At 36.2% G+C, this 13,138-nt stretch overlaps 1 protein-coding gene across 1 annotated transcript; it reads left to right on the forward strand.

Moving 5' to 3' along the window:
* The first annotated feature begins 3,990 nt into the window (after window positions 1-3,990).
* On the forward strand, window positions 3,991-11,865 carry LOC127878364 (glutamate receptor ionotropic, kainate 3-like). Its single transcript, XM_052424890.1, is given in 5 exon segments — window positions 3,991-4,356; window positions 5,226-6,055; window positions 6,458-6,584; window positions 6,586-6,636; window positions 11,824-11,865. Coding segments are annotated over 5 exon segments (1,239 nt in total). The 5' UTR covers window positions 3,991-4,167.
* Window positions 11,866-13,138: the final 1,273 nt, after the last annotated feature.

A 13,138-nucleotide genomic window follows, 5' to 3' on the forward strand; every position in this document is an offset into this window, starting at 1 on the left:
GAGCACAAATATTCTAGTATTGTACGGCTTACTTAAGTCCAAAAATGGTTAATTCAAGTTTAAATAACCAAAGTAAACACTAAAATTACTTTCAAAAATATGGGGGCATACATACGACAGTTTTATGAATACTTTTTTACATAATATTCTCTACAAGAAATATGAAGTCAAAATAGTTTAAACGCCTTCGTGTTTTACTTCCAACACATTCGAAATCTAAATTATTGCTTAAGTTTCATACAAACAATGTATTGAGCCTTATTTCTTTTTAATGAAATGATAAATAATTGCTAAATAAAACATACGTTTATGGAACGGCCAAATTAATTTGCACGTATGAATGATTTAAAATTAGAAACTATTTCTTATTAAGTCGAACACGTATGCATATAATATAATGCTGAAGAACCATCTGTATATTACACAAATTCAGTATAAATACAGATTCGGAGAGTGAAAAGTAAGTTCATTGCAAATCGTATGATAAGAACCATATTGTTTACGAAACAACCCAATCTCAATGTCAGAGGCATTTAATTTGATGATTAAAACACATGCATATCCACTTATAAGTGCATATATTTTATGGTGATTTTTTTGTGTAAACGATCCATACTAAAATGCAATAGGTGAAATAATCATAATTGAATTATAAAGCTCCTTTTACTTAAAAGCGCTATTCACCGAATGCCTTAATATCTTAAGCAACGTTGCATTTCTCAAATTACCGGATATAAAGATATTGTCAATAAACAATAACACAGTTCCTAAAAAAAAGTAAAATAACATTGTATGCACCCGTTAATGTGTGAAACAAGTATTATAGTTTGTATATATTTCTTTTACCACTTCTGCAGAATATAGTGTTTAGAGTTCATTTCAAAAGAAAATGACTGAAAGCGTCCAGCGCCATATTCTTTGCCAGGCAACATATCCTTACAAAGCCTATATAATAGCATGCACATATAGTTACAATAAATAGCGGCACTCGTATTAAACAAACCCATATAACATGGTAAACAGGCATAGTTGTAAATGTTTACTTAAATTAGTCATACACACATAATAAATTGTGTAAATACATTGAACTCTTTGGTTACATTTTTAACAAGTCTAATAGCTAGATTACCACTCTTATCACATGCATGAGCCATTGCCATGCATAGATATTATATCTATATATAAACGTGTGCAAATTGTTCTCTTTGTCAAAGGTATCACAGCTATTGAGAAACTCCTGACCAATCATGAACTTATTGTTAAGTTTTGGCACCTGGATCCCATAACAACAGACGCGCAGGTGCGAGATCACCTGGTACATATGAGACGAGTATTCATGCAGCGTTCGATTGTCTTCTGCAAGAAGTCAAACATACAAAGACTCGTTGAAATGGTAAATAATAGGCACGGGGCAAACATGGGAATAATGTGTGTGGCGTCTCAAAGGTTATTGCATCTCATGTCAATATTATCTCTCTGATGAACATGTAAAATGGTGAATCAATAATACAGCGCAAACATAAAGCACTGTCACTAAAATGTGCTATAGTATTTTGATTTTGAAAGTGCTATTTATTCCGATTTAAAACAGGTTAATTATGACTTTAAAATTTAATTAATGGCAAGAAATAAATGAAAGAGAGCTTACGATAATAAACATAGAATATATTTCGATTTTTATAATGTAATTTTAAAATCAATTTACAGGCACGTTCGTTAGCGATGTTGTCGACGCCATACGAATGGTTCTTCTATGATCCGGTAAGATTAAAGACCTATTAGGAGTCTACAAGTTTCAATATTTTTCATATAAATCGGGCCTAAAATCCAACCAATATATTACGAATATTACATATTTATTGCTAAAACGGTTTAATAAAAATAGGACAACATACTTTATAACTAGCGTTGTACTTTAGAACCTTTAATTCAGCATTTTCTAGTCAACATAATTTGAAAGCCATTATTAATGATAAGCCGGAGTATATACATGTAATGATATATTATCATTTCACAAGGTAATAACATGATTCTATTAAAGTAACATGAAATTATTGAAGATTTGCATTAATCTGCCTAATAATGTCTCGCATAGCAGAGTTGTTTAAATATACTTTACTGTACAACGTACACGTATATATCATATAGTATCTTTTTTAGTATACTTGAATTTAACAAATAATCTTCGTATATATAAAGTAAATTGGTCTCTTAAAAAAGGCCTTCTCACAAAGTGGTAAAATGGCAACGTCCTAATTTATTGTCAAAGCTTCAAATTTGAAAATATACATTATATTCAAACTAACAAAACTCCTGACATAACTCAGCCAATATTGAAAAATATGATTCGTCAATTATTTTATTATTTCGGAGAGAAAATGTTTAACTAACGAAGCGTTGAATGATAAATGACCTAGTGGTTGTCATTTATAGTTTGTCCCAAACGTATGCGCAGTAAAATCCGATGAAGGAAAACAGTTTTTATTGAATTGAATTTTTACATCAATATTGAAGTATATTAGATTCTGTCTAGGATTGACTGAAAAATACTTAATTTAATTAACTTACATTCGAAAATGTTAAATTAATTACACAAACAATATTAAATTGAATGATCCAATTTCGTGACAGGAAGATCAGCTAGTTGACATTTTCCAGTCATATCACGACATCCACGTGAACTTCACGCTCTTCAGTCTTCTTCCTTATAACTCCACCGTTAAAACCCAGTGGAATGATGCGGGCAAAGTCAACCAATCTCTGGCAGAGGACTACATGCTAATCATTAAAAATGTGATGGGCGAAGCGTTTGATAATGATTCCATAGAGGGAATAAGAACTGAACTTAAACAAAGAATATCCTTAGTACGTATACTACTGACATTACTGATATGTTCTGAATATTTATCGAACGAATATAAGTTGTGTTAATCTCTTAATGTGCTTTTATCTCGGCATATTCAACCGTCGATTTTATTGTATTATCGTGATTATAATAACATAACAATACAAAAAGTAGATATACACTATATATTGATTATCTTAAATATTTTGTACTTCTGTTTTAGGTGAGTGTTCAGGGCATGTCCGGTTTTGTACAGTTCGATGACAAAGGAAAGAGAAACAACTACAGCATTATCATTAAATGTCTGCGTTTTCTGGCGATATGTCTGTGTATGAATTCTCTGCGGTAATACCACTAACACCGGAAGTCAACCAACTTACATCATATATTAAACAGCTATGAGTACCATATATAACGAGTGTATAACTGTATGCCAACTAAACCTCAGAAAGTCGTAAGCGATCTAAGAAACTGTAAAACAACATCAACAATATGTAAAATATTTAAATTACTTTTTTTTTGCATTTTATGTATTGAAGGCACATGTAGGACGACATTCTTTCTTGCAGACTCATTGATGCAATATTTGACGTATTACAGCAAACGTATACATTTAAGCTCGGCGTGTGGTTGGCGAGTCCACCGTCTGTGTTTACTGAACGGCTCCAGATACGCGGCCGCGTCGGCATAGGCAATAGAACGTCACCGTTTCCTCTTGTGGGCCGAAATGCTAAGGTCGTGACCATTCTTGTTTGTTTCCAAAATTGCATCCGTTAAATTTGGGGGAATGTCCGGCTTGCAAAACAATTATCAACACATGATTGTTTTGCAGTTTTTCTGTCCTATTGATTTAAGTTGTATTTGAAAACCAATACAGTTACACATACAATATTTTCGTACATAGTTAACACATATTCTTAACCTTAACAGTTAAAACATATCAGACTGGCAAAAAATATGCTTTCATAATGCTTCCTTAGACGCACTATTTATAGACTTATGTGCAATTAAGAAAACAAACTGGGATCACAATATGATAAAATATGTCCACGATGTTGCAATAATATATACAAATACAAAAACAATTTGAAAATGTTACTGTGACATTTTAATCATGTCCAATACAAATGTTCAAATTTCATATTGATTTATCACATCATAAATTGGTTTAAATGATTGAAAATAAATAAATAATTGAATTCGCGATGAAACATTGTATATTGCACGTTTCCCATGTATAAGAGTATAATAATATACGATGTTTGAACAAGAATAACACTGTGTAATTCACCTGACTTTTACAACAGGAAAAAACCTTCTGCATGCTGAAACATGACTACAAAGTCCGTACTGGGAATAACCAGTACGAAGGGTTTTTAGTGGATCTTATCAAGGAGGTGGCGAACATGCTAAACTTTCAGTACGATATTTATCTCGTCCACGACGGAAAGTTTGGATCAAAAAAGGCCGACGGGAACTGGAATGGAATGATTGGAGAGCTTATTTCAGGGGTAAAGTTGAGATGTAAAATAAAAAATGTGCCCATAATACGTAAACATAATTTTATTAGCATGTTCCTTCAAAGGTACTTGCTAACAGTAATGCAAAATCCCAATGGAAACACATATCGTTTAAAACATATTTTTTATATAAACGAGTAAATTAGCAATTATTATAAAGATCCTTTAAGAAAACTGTATAATATATGCTCATTTATTAATAATCATTTACTGAAATCGGATTAAATTCTTTTTGCTGTTTAACGTTTTTATCTCCAATTAAACACAGTTGTGTGTTATCGACATTACGTTTAACTTACAATCCAAAGTTGAAACAGTGTGGAATAGTTGCAGCATTGAAGCATTTCTTCTTAGGGGTATCCGGTCGGCGCGCTTGTATTTTATCTTTTTTTGGGCGTAATTAGTAATTATATAAAAAGTATTACAAATATTACAGTTTGTTAGTAAATTCATCAAATAATATTTTTCAAACATAAATATGTAAAAAGTCAATATAACAATTTAATTAAGTTTCTTTTTATATTGGTTGCATAAACTGACCATTGTATTACTTAAGAGTTATACATGTTTATCAACTGTAAAGTAATATCGCCCTTGGTGCGTATAACAAGGTTAGGTACATGATACACATATATTTCATACGAAAACGAATGGGCTAAACCAAGTTGTATCCTTTCATAAACAAAAAAGTCTTCCACGGCACATAACAACAGTATGTAACAATTTAATGTATGTTCCGTGTTTCCGAAAAACTGCCAACTACAAAACACATTGGAATATGCTTATTTATTACTTTATTTCAGTTTTTGATTATCTTTACACTGACAACAATATAAACGAAACGTAAATGTTAATTCCAGAATGCAACCTTGGCGTTGGGGCTACTTAGCATCACCTCACAGCGTGAAGAAGCCGTGGATTTCACAAAACCATTTATGATAAGATACATAACCGTGCTTATGAAAGTAACCAAATCAACGACCTCGTACTTCGAGTTTTTAAACCCTCTCCATCCCTTTGTGTGGTTCTGTACCATAGGTGCCCTTCTCTTTGTCATTATAGTTTTGTATGTCTTAGAGCGAATTGGAAACATCAACCGGACCGACTACCCTTCTATCAGCTTCAAAGAATGTTTCTGGTTTGTCTTCGGGTCCCTTTTGCATGGTAGTACTGATGCCTCTCCGTCAACCCTTTCTGGGCGTATATTAACGGCCTCGTGGTGGTTCTTTGCTTTAATTCTCATTTTATCGTATACGGCCAATTTGACCGCTTTTCTTAGTGTAAAGACAATAAATACTCCCATAAAGACAGTGACAGACTTAGCATCTCAGACGAGGATCAAGTATGGTACTGTAAAAAGCAGTGGTACAAGTGGCTTTTTAAAGAACACAGATATTGAGCACTTCGCTAAGATGTGGGCCCAAATGTCAGAAATCGAACCATCTTCAATGGTGGACACGAGCGAGGTAGGCTTCAAGAAAGTCAAGGAAGGGAATTACGCTTTCATTTGGGATACTACCGTCAACAAATACAAAACCATCGAGGATTGCGATTTAATGGAGATTGGGCCACCGTTCGACCCACAAGGCCTTGGGATCAGTGTTCCAACCGGGGCAACATATACAGAAGAATTTTCAATGGCGATTCTAAAGCTTAATGACACTGGAAGAATAAGCGAGATGGAGAGAAAGTATGTTACAATCTTGTTTTCAAATCATTCTGGTTATTATATTTTAACTTATCTAACCTGAAACACTAGCCAATGTTAACAAGATTTGTTCCTGAAAATATTATACCCACACTACATACTGACAACTTTCCTACTTAAATCAGAAGTAGAAGGAGAATGGTCGTACACATTGTGTTCTGACTCTTCCCCACACCATTTAAGTGGCTTGTGCGGGAATTGACCCCGCGATCCTTGGACATGTCGTCCAAAGCTCTTTCAACTGAGCTAACCTGACCCGGATGAGGCTGTCAGAAGTGCAGCTAATTTGTTTTATGTAAAAAAAACGTTTAATAGTTTGTTAGCAGTTTTTGACACAACCAATATTAAAACAAAAGCGAATTCAAGCGTGAATTTAAATTTCAGGTGGTGGGTCCACAGGAACTGCCCCGATTATTCCAATCCATCTACAGACAAGACTTCAGGATTGCAGATTGAGAATGTGGCCGGCGTCTTCTTCATACTTGTTGGAGGAGTCGCCATCGCAGCTGTCGCTGTGCCTTGGGGATTATATTGCTAAACGAATATTAAAGAGTGTCAAAAAGGTAAATACAATGTTGAACTCAAATTATGCAATACATTTAATAATATATAACTGCTTTGACTATTTGGGCTTTAATGACAATTAAGGTTAATCACTCGTAATGACTGAATTTGGAAACAACACGCAAAAAATGTTTTGATTTAAATGAGTTACCGCAAGTGGGCGCCAATTCATTACTGCAATACAACAATCCTACAGTAACTAGGATCCTGCGGCTAAAGGGTTATATGTCTATTATATTTTTGCAAATTACATTGATACGTTGAGAATCATCAGCTGTCAACAATAATGCCCTATGATAATATAGATGAGATCATTCCGTTTAAAAAAACCTAACATATATATTTCAGATGGTACTAGTTCGCGTTTCGTAGGTCGCCATGGATATACGTCAAACAATTGTTATAAATGTTAGTCACTAAATACACACATAATGATATTTACTTGTTGCCATACACTGAAAGGGAATGTTTGTTTGAGTGAATTTGTTTTAAAATTGTATTCTCATTTCTCTGCAATCAGAACGCCGTGTGGCCATTGTTGTTTTGTGACCGATGCCAGATCTTTGCACATGCAGCTAATACCATGCGCAGGCTAAACATGCAATCATAATATGCAATCGTTTGTGTTATAATTGCAAATAGATTGGGTTAATGATAAAGAGCGAGAGTTACCTATAGATTTAAGTAAATAACGCGTTTACCGTTAGAACGTGCATGAAGTTGAATCTCTTTATATCCTGACCTACATGTATTCAATGACAGGCAGTTAAAATCTTTGCTGGTTAGATGACTTAATACCGTTATATGAAATGGTATCCGAGGCTTTTATTTCAATGAAGATGTTATCGTATATGCATTGATACATTCAAAACATCTTAAAACATATTTAACGTTTGTTGTGATATGGTGTAGTGAATTTATTTGTTGTCCTTTCTTCTTTCCGTTTTTGTGTAAACAGTAATAACTTCAATTTGAAATTGCAAAAATATATTGAAAAACTTTTTACAGTTAAATTCTTTCTTGTTTAAAAAAGGTGTATCCATAATTTCTAGTATGTTATCGCACTGAAATTCAAAAAAAACATTTCTGAACCATGTTTTAACTTTTCTGGGAATAAGCAATACACGCACACTAATAGTTTGTCTTTATCTTTAAGATGAATGACATGTGTCTTTTCCGTTGTTTTTTAGTGTTACAGTTTTATATTAGTATGAACAAAACAACGTTCTTCTTGTCAAGCATTCTCTTTTTGTATAATATTTTGTCATAACCATATTGTGTTTGTCTTGCAGAATACTTCTTCGCTTACAAATAAATGGTTTACATGAACAATATGTTGTTGCAATAATGTATTAACGTAAAACTGTTTGTATTGACCTTTGTACATCGGTCAATTGACAAGCATTTTTGAGTTACGATGCGTATAAATTGTAGTATTCGATCAAAAAAATTATTCAACTCAAATAATTTAACAGCCGACTTAAAACAAGAAGTTGTGTATCTATTTGTAACTAACAGGGAGTTTTCAAGGAGAACTACGTTTGGCCATATCATGTTCTGACCTGTGATCAAATGCTGGGGTCTTCATAAATGTTACAATTATTTTTTTCTAATTGTAAGCTGCTAAAATCGGCTAACATGACACCCAAAGACACGCAATCATGTCTCGTTCACTTACAAGTCCAATTTGTTTTATTCTTATACATGGGTTTGAGTTCAATTTAGTGATAGAGTTATAACATTAGTATACTTATATGACACACTCACAATAATTTAGAAAATGATACAAATGGACTTATAAGATAAATATTAGATTCATTTCATTTCTCAATTAGGTTAAGATGCACACATCGATAATGTTCAATTGATGGTTGTTTATAAAGCATTAATGATAAAACCATCTTTCGCCTTGAAAACTTACGATTGACGTTGTCACATATGTCACTCATGTTTTTTTGCATACTATATCAGCTTATCAAATCTTGTGTAAATAATGTATTAAGTGAATCAAGTATTTCATACAAAACGCATGCGTCTTTTGTTTGTGGTTTAGACTCGAGCATGGGTCATGTCGATGAAATTCGATACATGGAAATAGATCCCTTTACAATATCTGGTGAGGAGTTAAAACTTTTCGTTTCTTATAACAGATTTGTCTATACTTCTTTGCTACGCAAAAGTTCACACTTTCGTCAGCTGGTGTTATAATGTATGACCGCCAGCAGAGACAACGGTGGTTAAGTTACGCTTTCATGGCAACAGGCGAAATAATTGTATATTAAATATAGCGATAATTTAAGCGTGCCGTAAACACATTATCAGAATATAATATGATCTGTAACACGTATTCAATGACGTGTGTGAAGTAGCCGATTTAGCCTTTTTAGCCTATTTAGCCGGTAAAGTACATATGTTGATATATACATCCTTTTTAGACTATTTAGCCTATTAAGCTGAAATATTAAGCTTATTTAGCCTATTGAGCAAGTTTGGTACATAGTTTCAAAATATATTATATGACTGTTCAATATTCCCATGGCGACGGGGTATGCACATTGAAAGGCCCATTTCGGACAAACAAAAGTTACCCCCCGGAAGCGACCTAGTGCACGCTGAACTCCCATCGGCTGCCTGTCGGGCTGATCTAGTTACGGCCCGGGGTTTTAATTAGGGTCGTCGTCACTTACAGCCTATTCAGCCTATTATACTCTTTTTACATGGCGAGTGGGTATGCACCTTTAAGGGCCCATTTCGGGCAAGCAAGAGTTATCACCCGGAAGCGACCTAGTGCACGCTGAACTCCCGTCGGCTGCGATTTGGTATGCACCTTAAAGGGCCCATATTGGATAAACAAGAGTTATCCCCGGTGGCGACCAAGTGCAAGCTCAATTCCCGTCGGCTGCTTGTCGGACTGATCTAGTTTAGGACTGGGGTTTTAATTAGGGTCGGCGTCCCCTACAGCCTATTTAGCGTAGTATGCTCTATTTACATGGCGAGTGGGTATGCACCTTTAAGGGCCTATTTCGGACAAACAAGAGTTATCCCCTGGAAGCGACCGAGTGCACGCTGAACACCCGTCTGCTGCCTGTCGGGCTGATCTAGTTTCGGCCCAGGGTTTTAATTAGGGTCGGCATCACCTACAGCCAATTAAGCGTATTATACTCTATTTACATGGCAAGTGGGTATGCACCTTTAAGGACCAATTTCGGTCAAACAAGAGTAATCCCCCGGAAGCGACCTAGTGCACGCCGTACTCCCGTCGGCTGCCTGTCGGTCTGGTCTAGTTTCGGCCCGGTGTTTTAATTAGGGTCGGCGTCACCTACATCCTATTTAGCGTAAACTATTATGCTCTATTTACATGGCGAGTGGGTATGTACCTTTAAGGGCAAATTTCTGAAAAACAAGAGTTATTCCCCGGAAGCGACGTACTGCACGCTGAACTCCCGTTGGCTGGCTGTTGGTCTGATCTAGTTTCGGCCCGGGGTTTTAATTAGGGTCGGCGTCACCTACAGCCTATTTAGCGTATTATGTTCTATTTACATGGCGAATGGGTATGCACCCTTAAGGGCCCATTTCGGACAAAGAAGAGTTATCCCCCGGAAGCGACCTAGTGCACGCTCAACTTCCGTCGGCTGCCTGTCGGGCTTATCTAGTTTTGGTCCGGGGTTTTAATTAGGGTCTGCGTCATCTACATAGTATTAAGCGTATAATGCTCTTTTTTCTTGGCGAGTGGGTATGCACCTTTAAGGGTCCATTTCGGACAAACAGGAGTTATCCCCCGGAAGCGACCTAGTGCACGCTGAACTCCCGTTTGCTGCCTGTCGGGCTGATCAAGTTTCGGCCCGGGTTTCTAATTCGGTTCGCCGTGGACTACAGCCTATTTAGCGATTTATAATCTATTTACATGGCGAGTGGGTATGCACATTTAAGGGCCCATTTCGGACAAACAAGAGTTATCACCCGGAAGCGACCAAGTGCACGTAAAACTCACGTCGGCTGCCTGTCGCGCTGATCTAGTTTCGGCCCGGGGTTTTAATTAGGGTCGACGTCACCTACAGCCTTTTTGGCGTATAATGCTCTATTTAAATGGCAAGTGGGTATGCACCTTTAAGGGCCCATTTCGAACAAACAAGAGGAATCCCCCGGAAGCGACCTAGTGCACGCTGTACTCCCGTCGGCTGCCTGTCGGGCTGATCTAGTTTCGGCCCGGGGTTTTAATAAGGGTCGGCGTCACCTTCAGCCTATTTAGCGTATTTTGCTCTTTTTACATGGCTAGTGGGTATGCATCTTTAAGGGCCCATTTCGGACAGACATGACATATTTCCCGGAAGCGACCTAGTGCACGTTGAACTCACATCGAATGCCTGTCGGGCTGATCTAGTTTCGGCCCGGGGTTTTAATAAGAGTCGGCGTCACCTAGAGCCTATTTAGCGTATTATGCTCTATTTACATGGCGAGTTGGTATGTACCTTTAAGGGCCAATTTCTTACAAACAAGAGTTTTCCCCCGGAAGCGACCTACTGCACGCTGAACTCCCGTTGGCTGCCTGTCGGTCTGATCTAGTTTCGGCCCGGGGTTTTAATTAGGGTCGGCGTCACCACAGCCTATTTAGCGTATTAGTTCTATTTACATGGCGATTGGGTATGCACCTTTAAGGGTCCATTTCGGAAAACAAGAGTTATCACCCGGAAGCGACCTTGTGCACGCTCAACTCCCGTCGGCTGCCTGTCGGACTGATCTAGTTTTGGTCCGGGGTTTTAATTAAGGTCGGTGTCATCTACATATAATTAAGCGTATTATGCTCTGTTTTCATGGCGAGTGGGTATGCATCTTTAAGGGTTCATTTCGGACAAACAACAGTTATCCCCCGGAAGCGACCTAGTGCACGCTGAACTCCCTTTTGCTGCCTGTCGGGCTGATCTAGTTTCGGCCCGGGTTTCTAATTAGGTTCGCCGTGGACTACAGCCTATTTAGCGATTTGTATTCTATTTACATGGCGAGTGGGTATGCACATTTAAGGGCCCATTTCGGACAAACAAGAGTTATCCCCCGCAAGAAACCTTAGAGATGTCAATTTTCTTTATAAGACATTAATTTTAACTGGCTTGTTAACATTACACGATTTTATTGAAGTGAAATGGCAACTTAAAATTATGTGTACGCTTTTGTTTTGTTCTCTTTTCCAGGAAAAGGTTCATGCCATCTCTCCGGAAGGCGATGATATTTGAAATACTTACTGGAGCATTGATGCCGAGAGAAGAATGAGAACAGTTTTGTAGACCGCGCACTAATTTGGTCATAGATCAAGTGAAACTATAAAACAATGTCATACACGTTTGCTATAATGACCTGTTGTATATGGCTGAGTATTCAGATCTCTTAATCAGCTCTAGAGATTGAATGGCATACTATATTTTCCTTTTGTGAGCAGTTGCATATCATGTTTTAGAAACGACTGCAAAAAAATGATGTATGAGACAAACTATAGTGAATATTATTAAGGCCGATACTTGAATGATCATGGATAAACACAGAAGTCGGAGGTTACAACTAGAAATAACTTCTTTCGAAAATTGTTTGCTTGCCTTGATTAATATATATATATATATATATATATATATATATATATATATATATATATATATATATATATATATATATATATATATTAAAATACATATGTTGACTTTATATATTTGTTCAAATTAATTGAGAAATGTTGATGCCTGTTAAAAGCATCAATATTATTGTTGGATTAAGGCAGAGACCTGTTGTTATACGTTATGCATTCATGTATGCCTCAACGAGTCTCCCTGTTGGGTTAACTTTGTAAATATATGTTTCTTGTCCAAACTCTATTTAACTGGCCACTGAATAAAAAAATTCTTGTATGTATTACTTTGCTTTTTAAAGTCAGTAAAAATGGGCGATATAATTATTGAATGTTTTTATTGAACTTCATTTATTATCTGGCATTACTCATGATCTGACAGTTTATCGCAAAGACATTCATATGGGTAGATTTCAATTTTAATTTAGCATAGCCTCCTTCAAGTTGGTGGATGGGGGATTTATATAGGACTTACTATGTCTAGTAATTCTGTATGTGTTAAACTTAAGGTAGAATGTAACTTTTAGAGATGTTTGTATAGCTTTACACAAAAGCTCACCAATGAGTGTGTTATGTGAAAGCACCACATTGCTGCCCTCAAAGTCAATGAGTCAATGTCCAACCCGCAAATAAATAAACCATCCCATCCCCCATTGACTATGCAGAACGTTAATATACCCACTGTTGATGTCCATAAACATTTAGGTATCTTTTTATCAAATGACTGTACTTGGCATGCGCATAAATCTTTCATAAAGGAAAAGGCATGGACACGAATTCATATAATGCGTAAATTTAAAATAATGCTTGATAGAAAGACTCTCGAGAAAATATAAGTTTCGTTTATAAGACCAATCCTGGAGTACTCAGACGCTGTATTCGATAACTGT

Source organism: Dreissena polymorpha, chromosome 4 (genome assembly GCF_020536995.1).
Source record: "Dreissena polymorpha isolate Duluth1 chromosome 4, UMN_Dpol_1.0, whole genome shotgun sequence".
NCBI classification, from domain to species: domain Eukaryota; kingdom Metazoa; phylum Mollusca; class Bivalvia; order Myida; family Dreissenidae; genus Dreissena; species Dreissena polymorpha.